Source organism: Girardinichthys multiradiatus, chromosome 5, assembly GCF_021462225.1.
Source record: "Girardinichthys multiradiatus isolate DD_20200921_A chromosome 5, DD_fGirMul_XY1, whole genome shotgun sequence".
NCBI lineage: Eukaryota > Metazoa > Chordata > Actinopteri > Cyprinodontiformes > Goodeidae > Girardinichthys > Girardinichthys multiradiatus.
The window spans coordinates 52,492,266-52,510,510 of NC_061798.1; the positions used below are offsets into that span (position 1 = coordinate 52,492,266).

An 18,245-nucleotide genomic window follows, 5' to 3' on the forward strand; every position below is an offset into this window, starting at 1 on the left:
TCAGGATCCCAACACGTCTGTGGCAAAAGAAATATATTCTAGAAAGCATCTGTAGCTTTCCACCTTTAGACCAAACACTAAGAACCAAGCTGAACATTTGGATCAGTGAGTTCCACTTACAAGAACAGAATCCCACAGACCCTCATGTTCTGGTTCTGGGTTCATATAAGGCATCACCAGTTTTTCAGTTCCGCTTCACTTTCTGATTGTTCAACAGGTAACTGGACCTCTGCAGTCCGGGGAGTTATTTTAAGAAATGAAACTGAACGTTTCGGACTCGACTTGTTCCCACCTCAGGTGACGGGACAGAAACATGTTTTTACTGGTCAATCGCCTCCTTAAGAATAAAAGTCAGGTCCAATTAAACATAGGTTTCTCCTTTACTGGGTCTAAGGGGAACCAGTTCAAACACCTGAAAGGACGAACTGCAGCATCTTAAAGTTTACAGGGAATAAAGAATCAAGTCTGGATTCTTTTTCATTACATTTAAAACTTGTTCCGACTGCAGAAATGAATCAGTTCAATAAAACACGTTTCAGTCCAGCAGGGGGCAGAGTCAAAGGCCTTCCTGGTTCTGCCATGGTCCACATCCGAACAGAATCTTCTGTTCTGAAACTACTGCTGGTACCATTAGCTGTATCACTGCGGTAATTGATGGTGGGAGCCTGTGAAGCAGCTTGTTTTCTCCTCCCAACCAATCGGGGCTCAGAGAGCGACCCAGTCACACGGCTGCTGGACTGAAACCGGCTGTCAGAATCAAACTGTTTGGTTTTCAGACGGTTCTGAAGCACCTGCCTCCTCAAAGACAACTTTCTGTTTAAATGATGTCCTAACATGAGCCAGCAGGGGGCAGCCTTTTTTCACATCAACATGTTTATTCTGGGTTGTAAAACAAAATGATAAATCATCAACAAACAGCCGTGGAACTTCAGTTCCTCTCCTCGAACTGGGATTTGTTCTTCAGCAGGAACGCCGCCAGATACTCGATGGGATTTGGAGGCCTGAGGAGAAAAAACATGCCACCATAAGCAGCTCTGAATCTGCGCAGCTTTCAACTTTTTCCACAAAACCAGCAGCTCTGACTGGATGAACCCACCTCTCCTTGGCCAGCACCGACAGGCCCTGCAGCAGGATGGGAACCACGGTCTGGTCCAGGTAGGCTCGGGTCGGGAGCGCCTGCAGGTCCACCTTCTGCTTAGAGAGCTTCTCTGCGCTCGCCTTCTCGTTCTCCACCGTCCTCTGCGGAGCAACATTCCAGACTTTATTTATCCCAGGCTCTGTTACACGCGGATAACAGTGAAACGGATCTGGAATTACTCTTTGGACTGGGTGGGTTTACAACAACAAACAGCACAAACTAAAAATACATGAGAAGAACCCCAGGAAGTAACCGAACAACTGAAAAGTTCTAGAGATCTATGAAAAACTGTATAGAGTGACAAAGTGATGATTCAAGCAAAGCATGCTGGGAGTCTGAGTCCACACTCGGCAGACGGAGGCCTTACCTGGAGGTTCTCCGTCAGGCCGAACTCTGCGTGGGGGTTTTCAGAGACCTGCAAGAGGATTCAGGTTTAGACAGCTGCTCCTATGGAGAACCCAGAGACAGAGAGATAGTGTGTGTGTGTGTGTGTGTGTGTGTGTTACTCACAGGTGTGTGTGTCTCCATGGACTGGTCTGCGTCTGTGTGATCTGAAAGACAGAGCAGTTTCAGACTTTGGTTGGATGATCAGTGAAAGGCTGATTTTCTGTCCTGACCTCAGATTCAGAGATGAGATGATCTTAGATCATAAAAGATTAGAAAATGTTGACAAGAGACTGTGAGACCATCTATGAAGCACATGCTATGTAATGTAGTTCTATGCTCTTGCTCAGATGTATGAGTTTCACTTTCCTCCTTTTTTGTACAGCTGTGTCCAACCAGATTAATCTGGTAGAAACCATAATCTCCACATGGTTAATATTCAGGTGTAGGAGAGTCACAGAAACCCAACAGAACCAACATTCATCATCTGCATGGTCCAGAGTCTGAAACTGAATAACTGATTGAAAGAGGCAGGATCCAAATAACACAAGTGTGGCGTTCAGGTACCGTGGTCCCTGATTCTGTAAAGAACCATCATGTGGTCCTTATCTAAAGATGACCCCAGCATGTTGTTCATGTAATTCTCTCTGAAAACCTGACAAGAATAAGTCATTCCAGCCATTGTTCAGAAGAACAGCATACTTTGATTAGGACATTGATTGGAGAGAGGAAATCATATAAAGAATTTCAGAGAATGATGGGCTGCTGGTCTAAAATGATCTCTAAAGGCTTTAAAATGGAAGAAAACCAAAGACTACCACTGGATGGATGGAAGACTCAGCCAATGATCAGCTCCAGGATGATCAAAGAAGGTCTGAAGATAACAGTGAGCAACGGGACAGGAAGTCCCACCAAACGTAAGGCAAGTTTATTTCTAGATCACATTTTAGCACCAAGACAATTCAAAGAGCTTTCCATGACGAATGAAGGAACGCTGCAGTGTCTCCATGAAAGAATGAAGTTAGACTACAGAATAAAAATGGTGTTTCTTCTTCTCAGCCTTCTTTAACTGTGGTGCTGAACGGGCCCTGCTGCAAAATCCTAACTTTAACCCATCAATGAATGCTTTTAGGTCCAGCAAATCATACATCTCCCTGGGGAGGAGGCGACTCCTTAGAACTGTTCTGATCCATTATGTGTCTCAATAATGGGAAAAATTCCTTTTAAAACTGGTTCACTTCTGGACCAGGAATCAGAGCCTTCCTGAAGCTCTGTATGTCCCTCCTAACTTCTAGGAGAACCCATCTCATTCAGGGGTCTTCCACAGTGAACTGCTTCTCACTGTGGACAGCGAGTCCTTTACGCTGTCTGTTCCAAGGTGGAAGATCCTACTTGACCTTTAACCCCAGTAGACACTTTTACCAACATGTTTCAGCAGCGCTGTTATATTAAACCATTTTGTTGGGTCACTAATACTGGTTGATCAGACTACACCTCCCAGCATTCATTGCAGTTCCTGGATTCCGTTAACATCACAGACCGAGGTCAGCCTGGCCAGGCACATCAGAGCTTCTCCTCACGAGTAGATTTATTAACTTTCCCTCAGACCTTCAAAGAAGAAGCTTAACAAAGATCTTGCTGCCTGCATATCCAGGAAGATTGTACTAATATTAATTATCCCAGCCAGTGAACTGGTTTTAGTTTGCACCTCTGGGCTGAGAAGATAGAAGCACTTTTTGTGCACCAGTGTTACTTTCCCCATGGATGACGTTGATCCTGCTCCCAAGCAGACATTCTTCAGGTGAGGCTTAGGTGTCGGGGCAAAGAGAAAGCTAAGGTTAAAATACGATGATCCAGGATCTTCATGGTGTTATTTCTGGTGTGTTTTTGGACAGTTCTGCATCAACCTTGGAGCTGGAGCTCCTCTGCAGCTTCTGCTGACTGATGGTGTTTTCACTGTTTAGAAAGTCCTGGGTTCCATGGACCGGTAGTCCCATGCTCTGCTCACTGTTTATTCTGCTTCTCCTTTACCACCTGTTTCCTGCGTGGTTTCATTCTGCTGTCGGAACCACGAGGCAAACAACCAGTGACCCAAGCTAACACCTAGCCAAGCTGTGTGCGATCTGGCCTGCTAGGGTAGCCTGGCTGTGGTTGCTTGCTAGGAAAAACCAGTTTATTTCCATGTATTGGGAACTTTATTCAGCTGTAGCTGTGATAAGATGGTTCCTGGATATCAGCATTCCAGTGGTTGTATATATCCGATCCTAAACATCATCCAACCAAAATTACAATCACAGAACATTTGGATCCAATATTGTTTCACTTCAGGTGGCATGAAAATAATAGATGAGGTTGAAATGTTTCAGCTCACAGCATCAGAAGAAGGGGGGAAAACAACTTGTTTCAACCTTTTCTCTGATGTTCAACAGGTGTAACCAGCAGCCTTGAACACAAGAACTGACGTTAGATGCTTCATCATGTGGCTGAGATGTTGAGAAGAACATGAATCACATTCAGCTGATCCAGGAACCATGGCTGGACTGACTGGGTTTAGGTTCAGCTTCATGAAAACACTGAAGGATAACTAAACCAGATGCAACATCGGTTCCTATGGTAACGGGCCCAGCTAAAATGGGAATAAGCTTTTTGATGCTGAGGAAGACTGGACTTAGAACAGGCCGGCACCAGCACCTCTTTCCGAACCCTGTGGTCCACATCAGAGGCGGTTGATCTAAAACTGACTTCAAGCAGCGAACCTACAGCCGAATCAATTACGACCAAGAACATTTGGTGTTAGCAACCAGTCTCACCGGCAGAACCATCAGAACAAGACGGAGGCTTCACTTTGGGTCTGTTCGACTTTATAGAAACACAACAGAAAAAAAAACGCTGTTTTGTTGTAAAGAAATCCGAGAGCAGCGGAGCAGGCCCGGTTCTTGCTCTGTTCTAACCGGATTTAAACAGGAACCCAGGTGGGGTTTTTAAACCGTACAGCTGATCTAAATCCGGACCTGGATCTAGAACCGAATGAAATTGTTTTCTCTCGGGGATGATGTGGGTCAGTAAGCGGCGAGTCGTTAGCTTAGCGTCTTGTACCGAAGCAGTTTCCGGTAAATAAACCGGACCGGGGACAGGAAATGGCCAGCGGCTGGAAACGCGAGCGTTATTGCACCGAATGAAAGCGGAAACAGAAAGCAGAGAAAATAAAGTTTCATAAAACCACCGAGCCATCAGTGCTCAACAATGAACTCACCGTCTGCCATGTTTCTTCTTCTTTGTTTTTGGTGGTTGGCAAGAAACAGAAGATGCGCACTACCGCCGCCTACTGGTACGGAGTGTGACTCAATTTATCGACATTATTTTCTGTGAAAATAATATTTATCAATGCACTTTGTTTTCCTAAACACCTCATTAGAATTTTAATACTTTTTGAATCTCTCTAGAATATTTATTACATTAAATGTTTCTTTAATCTTTCTAAATTCCTCCAACATGATCAGCTCTGTCATTTCTCCAACATAATAAAATTACATGTCCTGTTGTCTCACTCTCTCCCCAGTGTTGACGGTTTCTTGTATCATGTTATTTGTGTCCAGTGTGCTTACTCTTGTTAATATTTTTTCTTTTCTTCTATTTCTCCTTCCTGTTCTCCTCTCTCCCACCATCCCTTGTATCTTATATCATCTTCCTTTATTCAGAGTTCGAATAACAATCAGAATCAGCTTTATTGGCAAGTTTGTTCAGACAAACAAGGAATTTGACTCCGGTCCACTTTGCTCTCAATAATAAAGAATATCTTTTCAAATGTACATATAAACAGAGTGACTTTCCAATAGAATATAATGTGGAATCGGTCCAATCATGCCTGGTGTTGTTCTGGAGTTCTGACTGTCAAGAGTTCATCAGAGAAACATCCTGGAGGAAGAAACTGTCTCTGTGGAGGCTGGTTTTAGCAGACAGTGCTCTGTAGCGCCACCTGGAGGTAAAACTGTAAACAGTTTGTGTGCAGGGTGTGTAGGGTCTGCAGAGATTTTAGCTGCCCTTCTCCTGACCCTTGACCTGTATAAGTCCTGGATGGAGGGAAGATCAACCCTGATGTTTGTCTCTCTTTGTTTGCTTCATTCCAATTCTTTCTCCCATTTTTCCTTCAGTTTTGTAATACTTCTTGCTTCTGATTTGTTTATGGTTACTGTAAGGTTGCCTTTTCTGTCACCCTATCTGCTGGTAACCATAGAAATATAAATGCTAATCCCAGCATCTTTATCCTAAATAATGACAGCTGTATTTCTAATAAAATATCTGGTCTGCTTTCTGAATGGCTGTGCTGAAATTGAATCTGAACAAACTATTATTCTTATTAGTCTTATTTCTTCAATGCACTGTGCTGCTTCTAATAATAATGCTGATGTTTCCCCGGTGTATACCGGCAACCTCTTTGTGATTGTGTCCACCAGGTTGGAGTGGAAGTGCGCTAGTGGTCGGCGGATATGGGGCGTTGTTTGACAACAATATAATGAGTTATTTAGCCTGTCATAAGAGAAAATATAGAGGTTTATTTTTCAGTCATATTTTTACCAAATCATTTATATATTTAGAAATGTCACAGTTCCTGATTAAATATTTAATTAGCATGTTAAATATTTTGACACAAACCATGTATTTAGCTCCAAATTAAATATTAAATAATATTTAGTAACATTTAGTGGGAAGCTAAATATTTAGCACAGAATGAAATATTGCACAATTAAAAAATATATTTTACAATCTAAATATTTAATTTACCAAACTTTTCAGGCAAAACTCAGAAACATCCAGGTAATCTCCAGTATAAAAACTGTTTTCCACAGTGTAACTGGTGATCAAAATAAAATCTTAATTGTCTTTCTGGAAAGTGAAAATTTTATCACTTATCTGACAAGAAACAAGAACTGAAAGGAGGTTTAAATGAGCTTTCTGAGCTTTAAGAGTTTTCCTCTTAACAAGAGGAAAACTCTGATGATATAAATGACCTCCCCTTCAACAGCTGTTAAAGTTACATGAAGAGAAAATATTTACTGCAAACACTGCTCTAGTATAAGGTTCCAAACCAAGAGTTAGTTTCTTACAATGAGTCAAACTCTTAGTTTGGAACCTTATACTAGAGCAGTGTTTGCAGTAAATATTTTCTCTTCATGTAACTTTAACAGCTGTTGAAGGGGAGGTCATTTATTTCCAGTTTTTCTCTTGTTAAAGATCGGATTTTGTTTTGTGATATTTCACTGAACACAAGGAACACGGAGACCTTTATCAGCACCCAGAGCTCCCAGCTACCGGGCTCTGACCTGGTTGTGACTGATGACACAGAATCTGCTGATTTTCCAGAACAGAAAGAATTTTAATGAAAGCATGTGAGAAATGTGGGTCGCAGCCAGCTATTGTCTCCTCAGGGCCTCCAGAAGAGGTTTACTTGCTCCTGGTCTTTTTATTCATTATATATCAGCAGACGTAGAACAAACTGAACATGGAAATGATACCAACCGAACCCCTCCAAAGAAAAGAAGAAAACACCATCGTACCACTGGACAACCTGAAACTACTTGGTCTTACAAATAAGAAGTAACATCATATCCAAATACAATTCAATTCAATTCAGTTTTATTTATATAGCGCCAATTCACAACATGTCGTCTCAAGGTTCTTCACAACAGTCAGGTTCATACATTCTAATTAATCGTAACCATTGAACAGTTCAGTCAGATTCAGTTATTTATTCAAATTGGATAAAAAGTTTTTCTATCTAAGGAAACCCAGCAGATTGCATCCAGTCAGTGACTTGCAGCATTCACTCCTCCTGGATGAGCATGTAGAGACAGTGGACAGTCACTGGTGTTGACTTTGCAGCAATCCCTCATACTGAGCATGCATGTAGCGACAGTGGAGAGGAAAAACTCCCTTTTAACAGGAAGAAACCTCCAGCAGAACCAGAACCAGGCTCAGTGTGAGCGGCCATCTGCCACGACCGACTGGAGGTTTGAGAGAACAGAGCAGAGACACAAAGAGAACAAAGAAGCACTGATCCAGGAGTACTTTCTATGGGAAGGAAAAGTAAATGTTAATGGATGTAGCTCCTTTAGTCGTTTCATCTAGAAAGAAAGAACAGATAAACTCTGAGCCAGTTTTCAAGGTTAGAGTCTGAAAGAGAGAACATAGAGTTAGTTACAGTAGAAGCTCAGTCAGTAGCCATGTCTAGGAGAGAGAAAGGGTTAAACACTAAAAGACAGGGCTATGTGGATCATCTGTAGAAGGTGAGCATTAAGTTGTTGCCAGCAGAAGCTTGGACGATGCCCCTCTCCAGAAAGGTGTCACAGGTAGACACAGAGTCAGGCCAGGTGTAGCTTCTAGGAAGAGAAAAGAGAGAACAAAGTTAAAAGCTGAAATAACAGCAAATAATGCAGAATTGGAGAGTAGTATGAGAATGTAGCGAAGAGGGTGAAAGTGGTCATTATGTCCTCCAGCAGCCTAAACCTATAGCAGCATAACTACACAGATAGTTTCAGTTCAGTTTAATTAGTTAAACAATGTCGTCTCAAGGAACCTCACAAAGGGTCCCACTGATGGTCATTGTTGTACTAAAAACCACAAGGATTGGGATACCTCTCTCTGTCAGACTGATTATAACCAGTGGAAAAGAGAAGGGGTCATACAGGTAGCAGAAATGGAGGGTGTGTTTGGACCTCAACCATAACTGAGCCGGTTTAGGCTAAAACTAACTCCCTCTTACTCCAACCAACAGGGAGGGAAGAAGACTCCCTCCCTGATAACCTAAGCCACTCTAACTATAAGCTTTATAAAAAAGGAAAGTTTTAAGCCTAGCCTTAAAAGTAGACAGGGTGTCTGCCTCACGGACTAAAACTGGGAGCTGGTTCCACAGGAGAGGAGCCTGATGACTAAAGGATCTGCCTCCCATTCTACTTCTAGAGACTCTAGAAACCACCAGTAAACCTGCAGTCTGAGAACAAAGTGCTCTGTTAGGAACATATGGACCAATCAGATCTCTGATGTATGATGGAGCTAGATCATTAAGGGCTTTATATGTGAGGAGGAGAATTTTAAATTATATTCTGGATTTAACAGGGAGCCAATGAAGGGAAGCTAAAATAGGAGAAATATGATCTCTCTTTTTAATTTTCATCAGAACTCTTGCTGCAGCATTTTGAATCAGCTGAAGGCTTTTAACTGCATTTTGTGGATATCCTGATAGTAAAGAATTACAATAGTCCAGCCTTGAAATAACAAATGCATGGACTAGTTTTTCAGCATCCCTCCTGGACAGGATATTTCTAATTTTGGCAATGTTCTGGAGATGAAAGAAGGAAATCCTAGAAACCTGTTTAATATAGGATTTAAATGACATGTCCTAGTCAAAGTTAACACCAAGGTTTTTTACTTTATTACTGGAGGTCAATTTAATGCCATCCAGGTTAAGTGATTGACTAAGCACTTTCTTTTTTAAAGACTCCGGTCCAAAGACGACAACTTCTGTCTTGTCTGAATTTAGAAGCAAAACATTTAACGTCATCCAAGTTTTTATATCTTCAAGACATGCTTGTAGTCTATCTAACTGGTTGGGTTCATCAGGATTTATGGATAAGTAAAGCTGAGTATCATCAGCATAACAGTGAAAATGTATCCTATGCTGCTTGATAATTTGACCTGTTGGAAGCATATATATAGTAAAGAGAATTGGCCCAAGTACTGAACCCTGTGGTACTCCACAATTAACCCTGGAGTTTAAAGATGATTTATCATTTACATGAACAAACTGGAATCTGTCAGACAGATAAGATTTAAACCAGCCTAGCGCTGTTCCCTTGATCCCTACAGCATATTCCAGCCTTTCTAAGAGAATATTATGGTCGACTGGATCAAATGTAGCACTGAGATCTAACAGAACCAGAACAGACACAAGTCCATTATCTGAGGCCATAAGAATATCATTAGTGACTTTCAGCAGAGCTGTTTCAGTGCTATGATGAGCTCTGAAACCTGACTGAAACTCTTCAAACAGGTCATTACTGTATAAATGTTCACACATTTGATTAGCAACTATTTTCTCAAGAATTTTAGATAAGAATGGAAGATTGGATATAGGTCTGTAATTTATTAAATCATCTCGATCAAGCGAAGGTTTCTTAAGTAAAGGTTTAATTACAGCTAACTTAAAAGCCTGTGGTTCTGATCCATTTACTAAGGATAGGTTAATTGTACCTAAAATGGGGCTGGTAATCAGAGGGAACACTTCCTTAAATAATTTGGTTGGGATTGGGTCTAACATACAAGTTGAAGGTTTAGATGAAGCTAATATTTCTGATAACTCAGGAAGCTCCACTGGGTAAGAACAGTCCAAACACAGATCAGGTTCTGCAGTTATTTCCAATGTTGTCTCACTTGCTGAAGATGAAGTAATCATCTTCAGGAGTATGTCAAAGATTTTATTTTTAATAGAATCAATTTTATTGAAGAAGAATCCCATAAAGTCATGACTGCTGAGAGCTAAGGGAATGGATGGCTCAACAGAGCTATGACTCTGTGTAAGTTTAGCAACTGTACTAAAGAGAAACCTAGGATTATTCTTGTTCTCTTCTATTAATGATGAGAAATAAGCTGTTCTAGCTTGGTGAAGTGTCTTTTTATACAACAGTAGGCTATTTTTCCAGATTAAGTAGGAATCCTCTAGGTGTGTAGAGCGCCATTTTCTCTCCAATTTTCTAACATTGTGCTTTAAAGTACGCAGCTCTGAATTAAACCAAGGAGCTAGCCTCCTATGAATAATTACCTTCTTTTTCAAGGGGGCTGCATTGTCTAATGCATCACGCAATGATGAAGAAACACTATGAACAAAAGAATCAATTTGTGAAGGGGCAGAAACAGAATTATTGCCCTCCACTGTGCTTTTCAGTGATAATGAGGAAATTAAAAGTAGAACAGATTCTTTAAAGGTTGTTACAGCATCGCCTGATAATGATCTACTATAATGAAATTTTCTTTCAGGTGTGGAGTACTCGGTTAAATTAAACTCAAAGGTTATTAAGAAATGGTCAGACAGGACAGGGTTATGAGAGAATATTGTTATGTCTTTACACTCAATGCCATATGTCAGCACAAGGTCCAGAGAATGAAGACAAAGGTGGGTAGGTTTGTTAATGTTTTGAGCAAAGCCAATTGAGTCTAAGATAGCATTAAACGCTATATTTAGGCTATCACTTTCAGCGTCTACATGAATGTTAAAATCCCCCACTATAATAACTTTATCTGTATTTAACACTAAATCAGATAAAAGGTCTGAAAACTGATCTATAAATTGAGAGTAAGGGCCTGGTGGACGGTACAAAACAACAAACAGAAGTGGTTTTAGTGCTTTGCAATTTGGATGAGGAAAACTAAGGATTAAATATTCAAAAGAGTTGTAGCTATGAAGAGAGAGATCTTATGTTCAGTAAGCCACATTTAATTGTTTTATTTTTCTTTTCGGTCTGAGTTGTGTTTATTTTTATTAGATTTTCCTGATTTCCTCCTTTTAGATTATTTTTTAATCTATTCAATTTTGGCCGTGGGCGAGACACTGTCTTAATAGGGTAATGGGTGGGTAGCAGTACAGAAGCTGCAGAGAGGAGTATTAAACTACGACCATGCTTCCTGGTCTGAACCCTGGGTTGTCAGAGTTCTGGAGAACTAATAAATTCGACCAGATTCCTAGAAAGAAAAGCTGCTCCATCCAAAGTGGGATGGATGCCGTCTCTCCGGATCAGACCAGGTTTTCCCCAAAATGTTCACCAGTTATCATTGTAACCCACATTGTTTTCTGGACACCACCTAGACAGCCAGCGGTTGAATGACAGCATGCGGCTAAACATGTCGTCACTGGTCAGATCAGGGAGGAGACCAGAGAAAATTACGGAGTCCGACATTGTTTTAGCAAACTTACACACCGAAGCAACACTAACTTTGGTGACCTCCGATTGACGTAACCGGGTGTCATTACCGCCAGCGTTAATAACAATCTTACTGTATTTATGCTGAACCTTAGCCAGCAGTTTCAGGTATGATTTGATGTCGCCCGTTCTGGCCCCTGGCAGATATTTGACTATGGTCGCTGGTGTCTCTAGTGCCACGTTTCTGACTATGGAGCTGCCAATTACCAGAGTTGGCTTCTCAGCGGGTGTGTCGCTGAGCGGGTAAAATCTGTTAGAAAAGCAGACGGGTTGGTGGTGACCTGTGGGCTGGGATCTAGAACTATGCTTTCTACGTACCGTCACCCAGCCGATCTGAGGCCCCGGCTGCCCGGGCTCTGCTGGAGGACTGCTACGGGGAGCTACCCTCGGTGGCTCCGCGCTGGCTAAGGGGCCTCGGCTATCTGCTGGATTTTCAACAGCGCGGAGCCGGGCCTCCAATTCTGACACCCTCGCCTCCAAAGCTACAAAAATGCTACATTTATTACACGTCCCATTATCACTAAAGGTGGCAGAGGAGTAACTGAACATCTGACACAGAGAAAAGGAGAGAGGAGAAGACTCAGAGAGAGAAACAGCAGAATGGGTAGCCATGGTGGAGCTAAAGCTAAGCTAGCGACCCTTTACCACTACTAGAAAAACCGTGTAAAACACGGAGAGTCCCCAAATGTTAAAAGCAGCAACAGAAAGTAAGTGTTTTAACGTGCTTATGTATTAGAACAAGTAAGAGATATTATAGTAGAGAGAAATCAGATCAAACGAGAGAGCTTCAAACACCAAACAATTCACCAACAGCGAAAACAGGAAGTGACGTTACCCAGAGCAACAGAGCATCCACAGGATGTAGCATGTGATGGAGTTGTTCCCAGAAACTCCTGCGTGCTCGTTTGTTTTGGTAAAGCTAAATAATAAAAGGAAACAGTTTATTTCGCCCGGCCAGGAGAGATGTTCCAGCTGAATCACCAGAAACACTTCTAACTTTTCCTCCCCAGAACAGGGTTTTTATTCAAAGCAAGGCGTGTACAATTACAAAGAAAAAACACATATTTTTAGCTGAGTGTCAGTTGAACTCTTACACCTGGCATTCAGCTGTCTGATCGACCTTCACAACCTTCCTGTTATTCTACTTTTGGCTGTTATCTGAGACATGTACAGAAATATCTTCACTGGTGCCGGGCAGACCACAACCAAGTCAGACACACACATACACAGCTGTTTTGAGCAAGCCACTAAGTTACACAATACATTTTATTTCACACATTATTAAACCTAACTTGAGCTTAGCAATGCAGACCCTATTAAGTATTTAAAATATTTTCCAACACATGATATTTAGATTTATGTGTTTTACTATTAAAAGGTTAATGAAATAGTTTAAACTAGTTTGAAGAATTAGTTTTGCATACAGAATCATTGGTGATTTCTTACATTGAATGTTTTCCCTGGTGCCATTAAGCTAGCTGACAGTTCAAGATATGTCAAAAATAAGGAATATATTTTTGATAAAGAATCTGAGTCATGACTTCATACTTGGTGAGAATTATTTATTAGATTCAATTTGTAGGGTTTATGCAGCAAAATTACATTAGATTTCCATTAATCTAATACTCATCTTCATACAAGACAAATAAGGATGATATGTGACTTATTTCTTTTGTATTTTTACCGTGTCCTGTCCGGCAGAGTATCGCTCCGAATTGTTGTCTGAGTGCCAATAAATTGCCCACAGATTTACTTTCACAAGCAGAGCATCACAGCTAATGCTTTAAAGCTCTGCTTGATATTTATAAAAGAAACTTTATTATAAACTTCTTTGGGAATATTTCAATTGTTACGGACAGGGAGACTGAAATGAAAAGGAAAAAAGAAGCTGAAAAAAGAGAGAAATGGGGGGAAAAGGGGAGAAAAGGAGGAAAGAGTGGAGGAGAGAAAGAAGGATAAAGAGAATACAAGATTACGCCCTGCTTGCTTAAACACCTGCAGCTGTTTTTTTTTTTTTAACAAAATAGTACACGGTAATTCTGAATGTAAAATGTACTTAGTGAGAGGTGCAGCCCAATATAGAACATCTGTGCATATGTCAACACCTGAAGCTTAACACCTGTGAGTATGAGTGTGGACGCGCTTTTGTATACAAGGTTTCTCCACAAAAATATGCAATAGCGAGTGTGAGGACCCACAGGCCTGCCCCATGGTCCCTGGACAGACACTGAGGAGAACTGAGTCACAGACATCTAAAGGCCCCCCAAAGCACAAGAACCCCAGGAGAACTACCGCCGGGACTACCGCAACCCCCCCAGAGAAGAGCAGATATGTGACTTATTTCTAAGTAAGATATTGATGTGCTGCACAACAACTGAAGTTTGCATTTTGTTGTTAATGGAACTGAGTTAAGTTAAAAACAACTGGATTTTATCTATGTTGCTTTTGGTAATTTCATAGTGACACATAGTTATGTCAGAATTAATTTCTGTGGTTTTTTGTAATGTGAGCCTGGTTCCTAGAAGTTGTTTTTTTTATATACTTTTTGCTGGATTGTCGCATGGGTTGGACCCTGCACCAGACGAGGGGAATGTCAGAATAAAGAATAAAGTAACATGGAATTACAGATGTTTTAGCACTCATGGAAAAAGGGTAGCTCAGACCTCCAGTGAGGACTTAGTGACAATGCGAGAGAGACGTTGTACTTTGTTTATATAAATGGTGCATAGCTTCCTAAGACCACATTATGAAAACCTCTCTGAAATTATGGTGTTGGTTCTTTTGTGAAATTTTACATCTCCACAGATTAGACCATTTCTGAAATTTTCTGTGGGTATTCTGAAACTATGGAAATAAAGACCTGTAATCAGACCTTCGTCAAACATCATGTCACATTTTTTTATATTCAGAATATTTAGCTGATGGTCACTGCTAGTATATCAGGTGGAGTCAGAAGATGAATTCTCTTTGGTTTTGCTGGATGTTTTGATGAAGTTCATGTAGTTAAGCACCTAGGCTTGAGAATGGGACTTTGAAATTAAAAATTAGCCAAATGTTGTGAAGGCTCTGTTTATTGTTTTCATTTACGATTGAGACTTTTGAATCCTAGAGGCTATGTTGTCTGGGGCTTAAATGCCCCTGGTAGGGTCTCCCATGGCAAACAGGCTCTAGGTGATGGGTCAGACAAAGAGCGGTTCAAGAACCCCTCATGATGACTACAGAATCGAGGCACGTGACATCACCCGGTACGGTGGAGCCGGGGTCCCACCCTGGAGCCAGGCCTGGGGTCGGGACTTGTCGGAGAGCGCCTGGTGGCTGGGTTGCTCCTCGCGGGACCCGGCCGGGACAAGCCCAAACGAGAGACGCGAGGCCATCCCCCAGTGGGCCCACCACCTGCAGGGGGAACCGTGAGGGACCGGTGCAAAGAGGATTGGGTGGCGGACGAAGGTGGAGACCTCAGCGGCCCGATCCCCGGATGCTTAGGCTGGCTCTAGGGACGTGGAATGTCACCTCGCTGGGGGGGAAGGAGCCTGAGCTTGTGCGGGAGGTCGAGAGATATCGACTAGAAATAGTCGGGCTCGCCTCCACGCACAACGTGGGCTCTGGAACCCATCTCCTTGAGAGGGGTTGGACTCTGTTCTACTCTGGAGTGGCCCACGGGGAGAGGCGGCGGGCTGGTGTGGGTTTGCTTGTTGCCCCCCAGCTCAGCCGTCTCGTGTTGGGGTTTACCCCAGTGGATGACAGGGTCGTATCCCTGCGCCTTCGGGTTGGGGAGAGGTCTCTGACTATCATTTCAGCCTACGGGCCGAGTGGTAGTGCAGAGTACCCGGCCTTCTTGGCGTCCCTGTTGGGGGTGCTGGATAGTGCCCCTCCCGGGGACTCCATTATTCTGCTGGGGGACTTCAACGCCCACGTGGGGAACGACAGTGACACCTGGAGAGGCGTGATCGGGAGGAATGGCCTCCCCGATCTGAATCCGAGTGGTGTTTTGTTATTGGACTTCTGTGCTAGTCACGGATTGTCCATAACGAACACCATGTTCAAACATAAGGGTGTCCATCAGTGGACTTGGTACCAGGACACCCTAGGCAGGAGGTTGATGATCGACTTTGTTGTCGTATCATCAGACCTTCGGCCGCATGTTTTGGACACTCGGGTGAAGAGAGGGGCTGAGCTGTCCACTGATCATCACCTGGTGGTGAGTTGGATCCACTGGAGGAGGAGAAAGCCAATCAGACTTGGCAGGCCCAAGTGCATAGTGAGGGTCTGCTGGGAACGTCTGGCAGAGCCCTCGGCCAGGGATGTATTCAACTCCCACCTCCGGGAGAGCTTCGACCAGATCCCGGGGGATGTTGGAGACATAGAGTCCGAGTGGACCATGTTCTCCGCATCTATTGTCGATGCTGCTGCCCGTAGCTGTGGCCGTAAGGTCTGCGGTGCCTGTCACGGCAGCAATCCCAGAACCCGGTGGTGGACACCGGCAGTAAGGGATGCTGTTAAGCTGAAGAAGGAGTCCTATCGGCTGTGGTTGGCTTGTGGGACTCCTGAGGCGTCTGACGGGTACCGTGAGGCCAAGCGTGCTGTGGCCCGGGCTGTGGCAGAGGCAAAAACTCGGGCCTGGGAGGAGTTCGGTGAGGCCATGGAGAAGGACTACCGGTTGGCCTCGAAGCGATTCTGGCAAACCGTCCGTCGCCTCGGGAGGGGGAAGCAGTGCTTCGCCAACACTGTTTATAGTGGGGGCGGGAGACTGCTGACCTCGACTGAGGACATTATCGGGCGGTGGAAGGAGTACTTCGAGGATCTCCTCAATCCTGCCATCACGCATTCCGTGGTGGAAACAGAGGCTGGGGACTCGGGGTCGGACTCTTTCATCACCCAGGCTGAAGTCACCGAGGTGGTTAAAAAGCTCCGCGGTGGCAAGGCTTCGGGGGTGGATGAGATCCGCCCTGAGTACCTCAAGTCTCTGGATGTTGTAGGGCTGTCATGGTTGACACGTCTCTTCAACATTGCGTGGCCGTCGGGGACAGTGCCTCTGGACTGGCAGACTGGGGTGGTGGTCCCCCTTCTTATGCAAGCTTGACCAGAATTAAAAAGGAAAAGTTGTACATATGACGATATGTGCCTTTAAAATAAGAAAGAGCTTTGATGGGGGACCACCACCCCAGTCTGCCACACCGGAGGGTGTGTTCCAACTACAGGGGGATCACACTCCTCGGCCTCCCAGGTAAGGCCTACGCCAGGGTATTGGAGAGGAGAGTCCGACCGATAGTCAAACCCGGATAAAGCGGAAGACGACGAGTACGAGTACGAGTACTTTTGAAGTGCTGTTTGACAGGTCTCCTAGTTTGGACATGGGGATATTGGTAAGATCTCTACCTTCCACATCTTTGTGTGAAGAGAGGATGTTGTTTTACTGTTAAAACCTGCCCACTGTGCCTTTTTAAGTTTCACAGACGCTGAAGGCTTCATTACTGGAAACAGCCACTTCCAAACTCCACTCCTTGGTTCCAGGAGAACACAGTTGAAGTCCAGATGCTGGAAGGGCCCATATCAGATCCTACACCATTGTCAACGTAGCAGAGCATGTTACCTGGGTCTATACTACACTGCAAGGTGTTCACAGGAACACCACCTGAGCAGCATCCTGGTTCTGAACCTCCTACCTAGAGGGGCTTCAACAACAGCCCACCTGTACCAGCTTGGTAACAGGGCAGCTTGAAGCGCAGAAGCCACTCAGGAGAGGCAGCAGGATTTTAAAATTTTGTTTATGGTTTGTTTCCTGTGAAAAGGAAAAAAACTGTTTGCTTTCAGTACCAGAAGAAAGGACATTCCACTTCAAGGTCACAATGCAGCTATATGGAAGATGGTCTGTTCTGATGCTAATGATTGGTATTGCAAGTATTTTATTATTCTTGTGTTCATTTGGGGAAAGGTGCAGCAAAGACAATGTAAGGCTAATCTTAGTAATTATGCCAATAATACTCATCAGCTGATTCGAAGAGAAATTCATTACTTCTCTGACTACCATGATCATGCTGATAATGTCTGGTGGCAACTGATGCATCAAACCGTGAGGAAGATAAGAAATGACAGTTGCTATGTTTGTTGTTTGATTCCACGTGTTATTAATAATCAACCATTTTTAGTACCTGTTCCTGTTGATACTACTTATACTCTAGCTACTTTCTTTCCAGATAACCGGCTGGTGGAGATCATTTTTCCTTGGGTGAGGAATTATACCGTAAGGGAAAGCAGAAATGTTAGTAGATTTTCTAGTGAGACTAATTTAATATGTGCTTCTACAGGAACTCTTTATAGATTTCAGGGTAATAGAAATTCAATAAAGGATCCAGATATTTGTATCGCACAGGAGGAAAACACACCTTATTTCTTTGGAAAGACAGAGGGTTGCAAAACTATTATACCTGTTTCACGTGCCTTTGTGTTAACTCTTAATCTTACAGCCTTACCGAATGGAAGTAAATTGAATAGCCGAGCAGGTAAATTAACCAGGGTTCTTGTTACTTTTCCTAGTAGAAGGTACTCGTGTCCTAAGAACATTTTAAAGCATTTGAGATAACAGACGGTATGGATAACGATGGATTTTATATTGCTTAAGAAGCTATAATGATGTAATAACTCTAAACTGTTTGGGGAGTTAATACTGATGTTCAGCATTCTAGTGGTATAGAGATTTGGAGATTTATTATTTTAAAGTGTTGTATATTCTTTTTAGTTGGTTTTACTTTGAT

General features: G+C 43.0%; 1 protein-coding gene across 1 annotated transcript; it reads right to left on the reverse strand.

The window, feature by feature from the left end:
• Positions 1-855: 855 nt before the first annotated feature.
• On the reverse strand, positions 856-4,845 carry dpy30 (dpy-30 histone methyltransferase complex regulatory subunit). The gene is made up of 5 exons (XM_047364882.1): positions 4,776-4,845; positions 1,649-1,689; positions 1,506-1,553; positions 1,097-1,239; positions 856-1,001 (listed from the first exon to the last, which is right to left on the reverse strand). The coding sequence occupies exons 1-5, from the start codon at positions 4,783-4,785 to the stop codon at positions 929-931; spliced, it is 315 nt and encodes a 104-aa protein (XP_047220838.1). The 5' UTR covers positions 4,786-4,845; the 3' UTR covers positions 856-928.
• Positions 4,846-18,245: the final 13,400 nt, after the last annotated feature.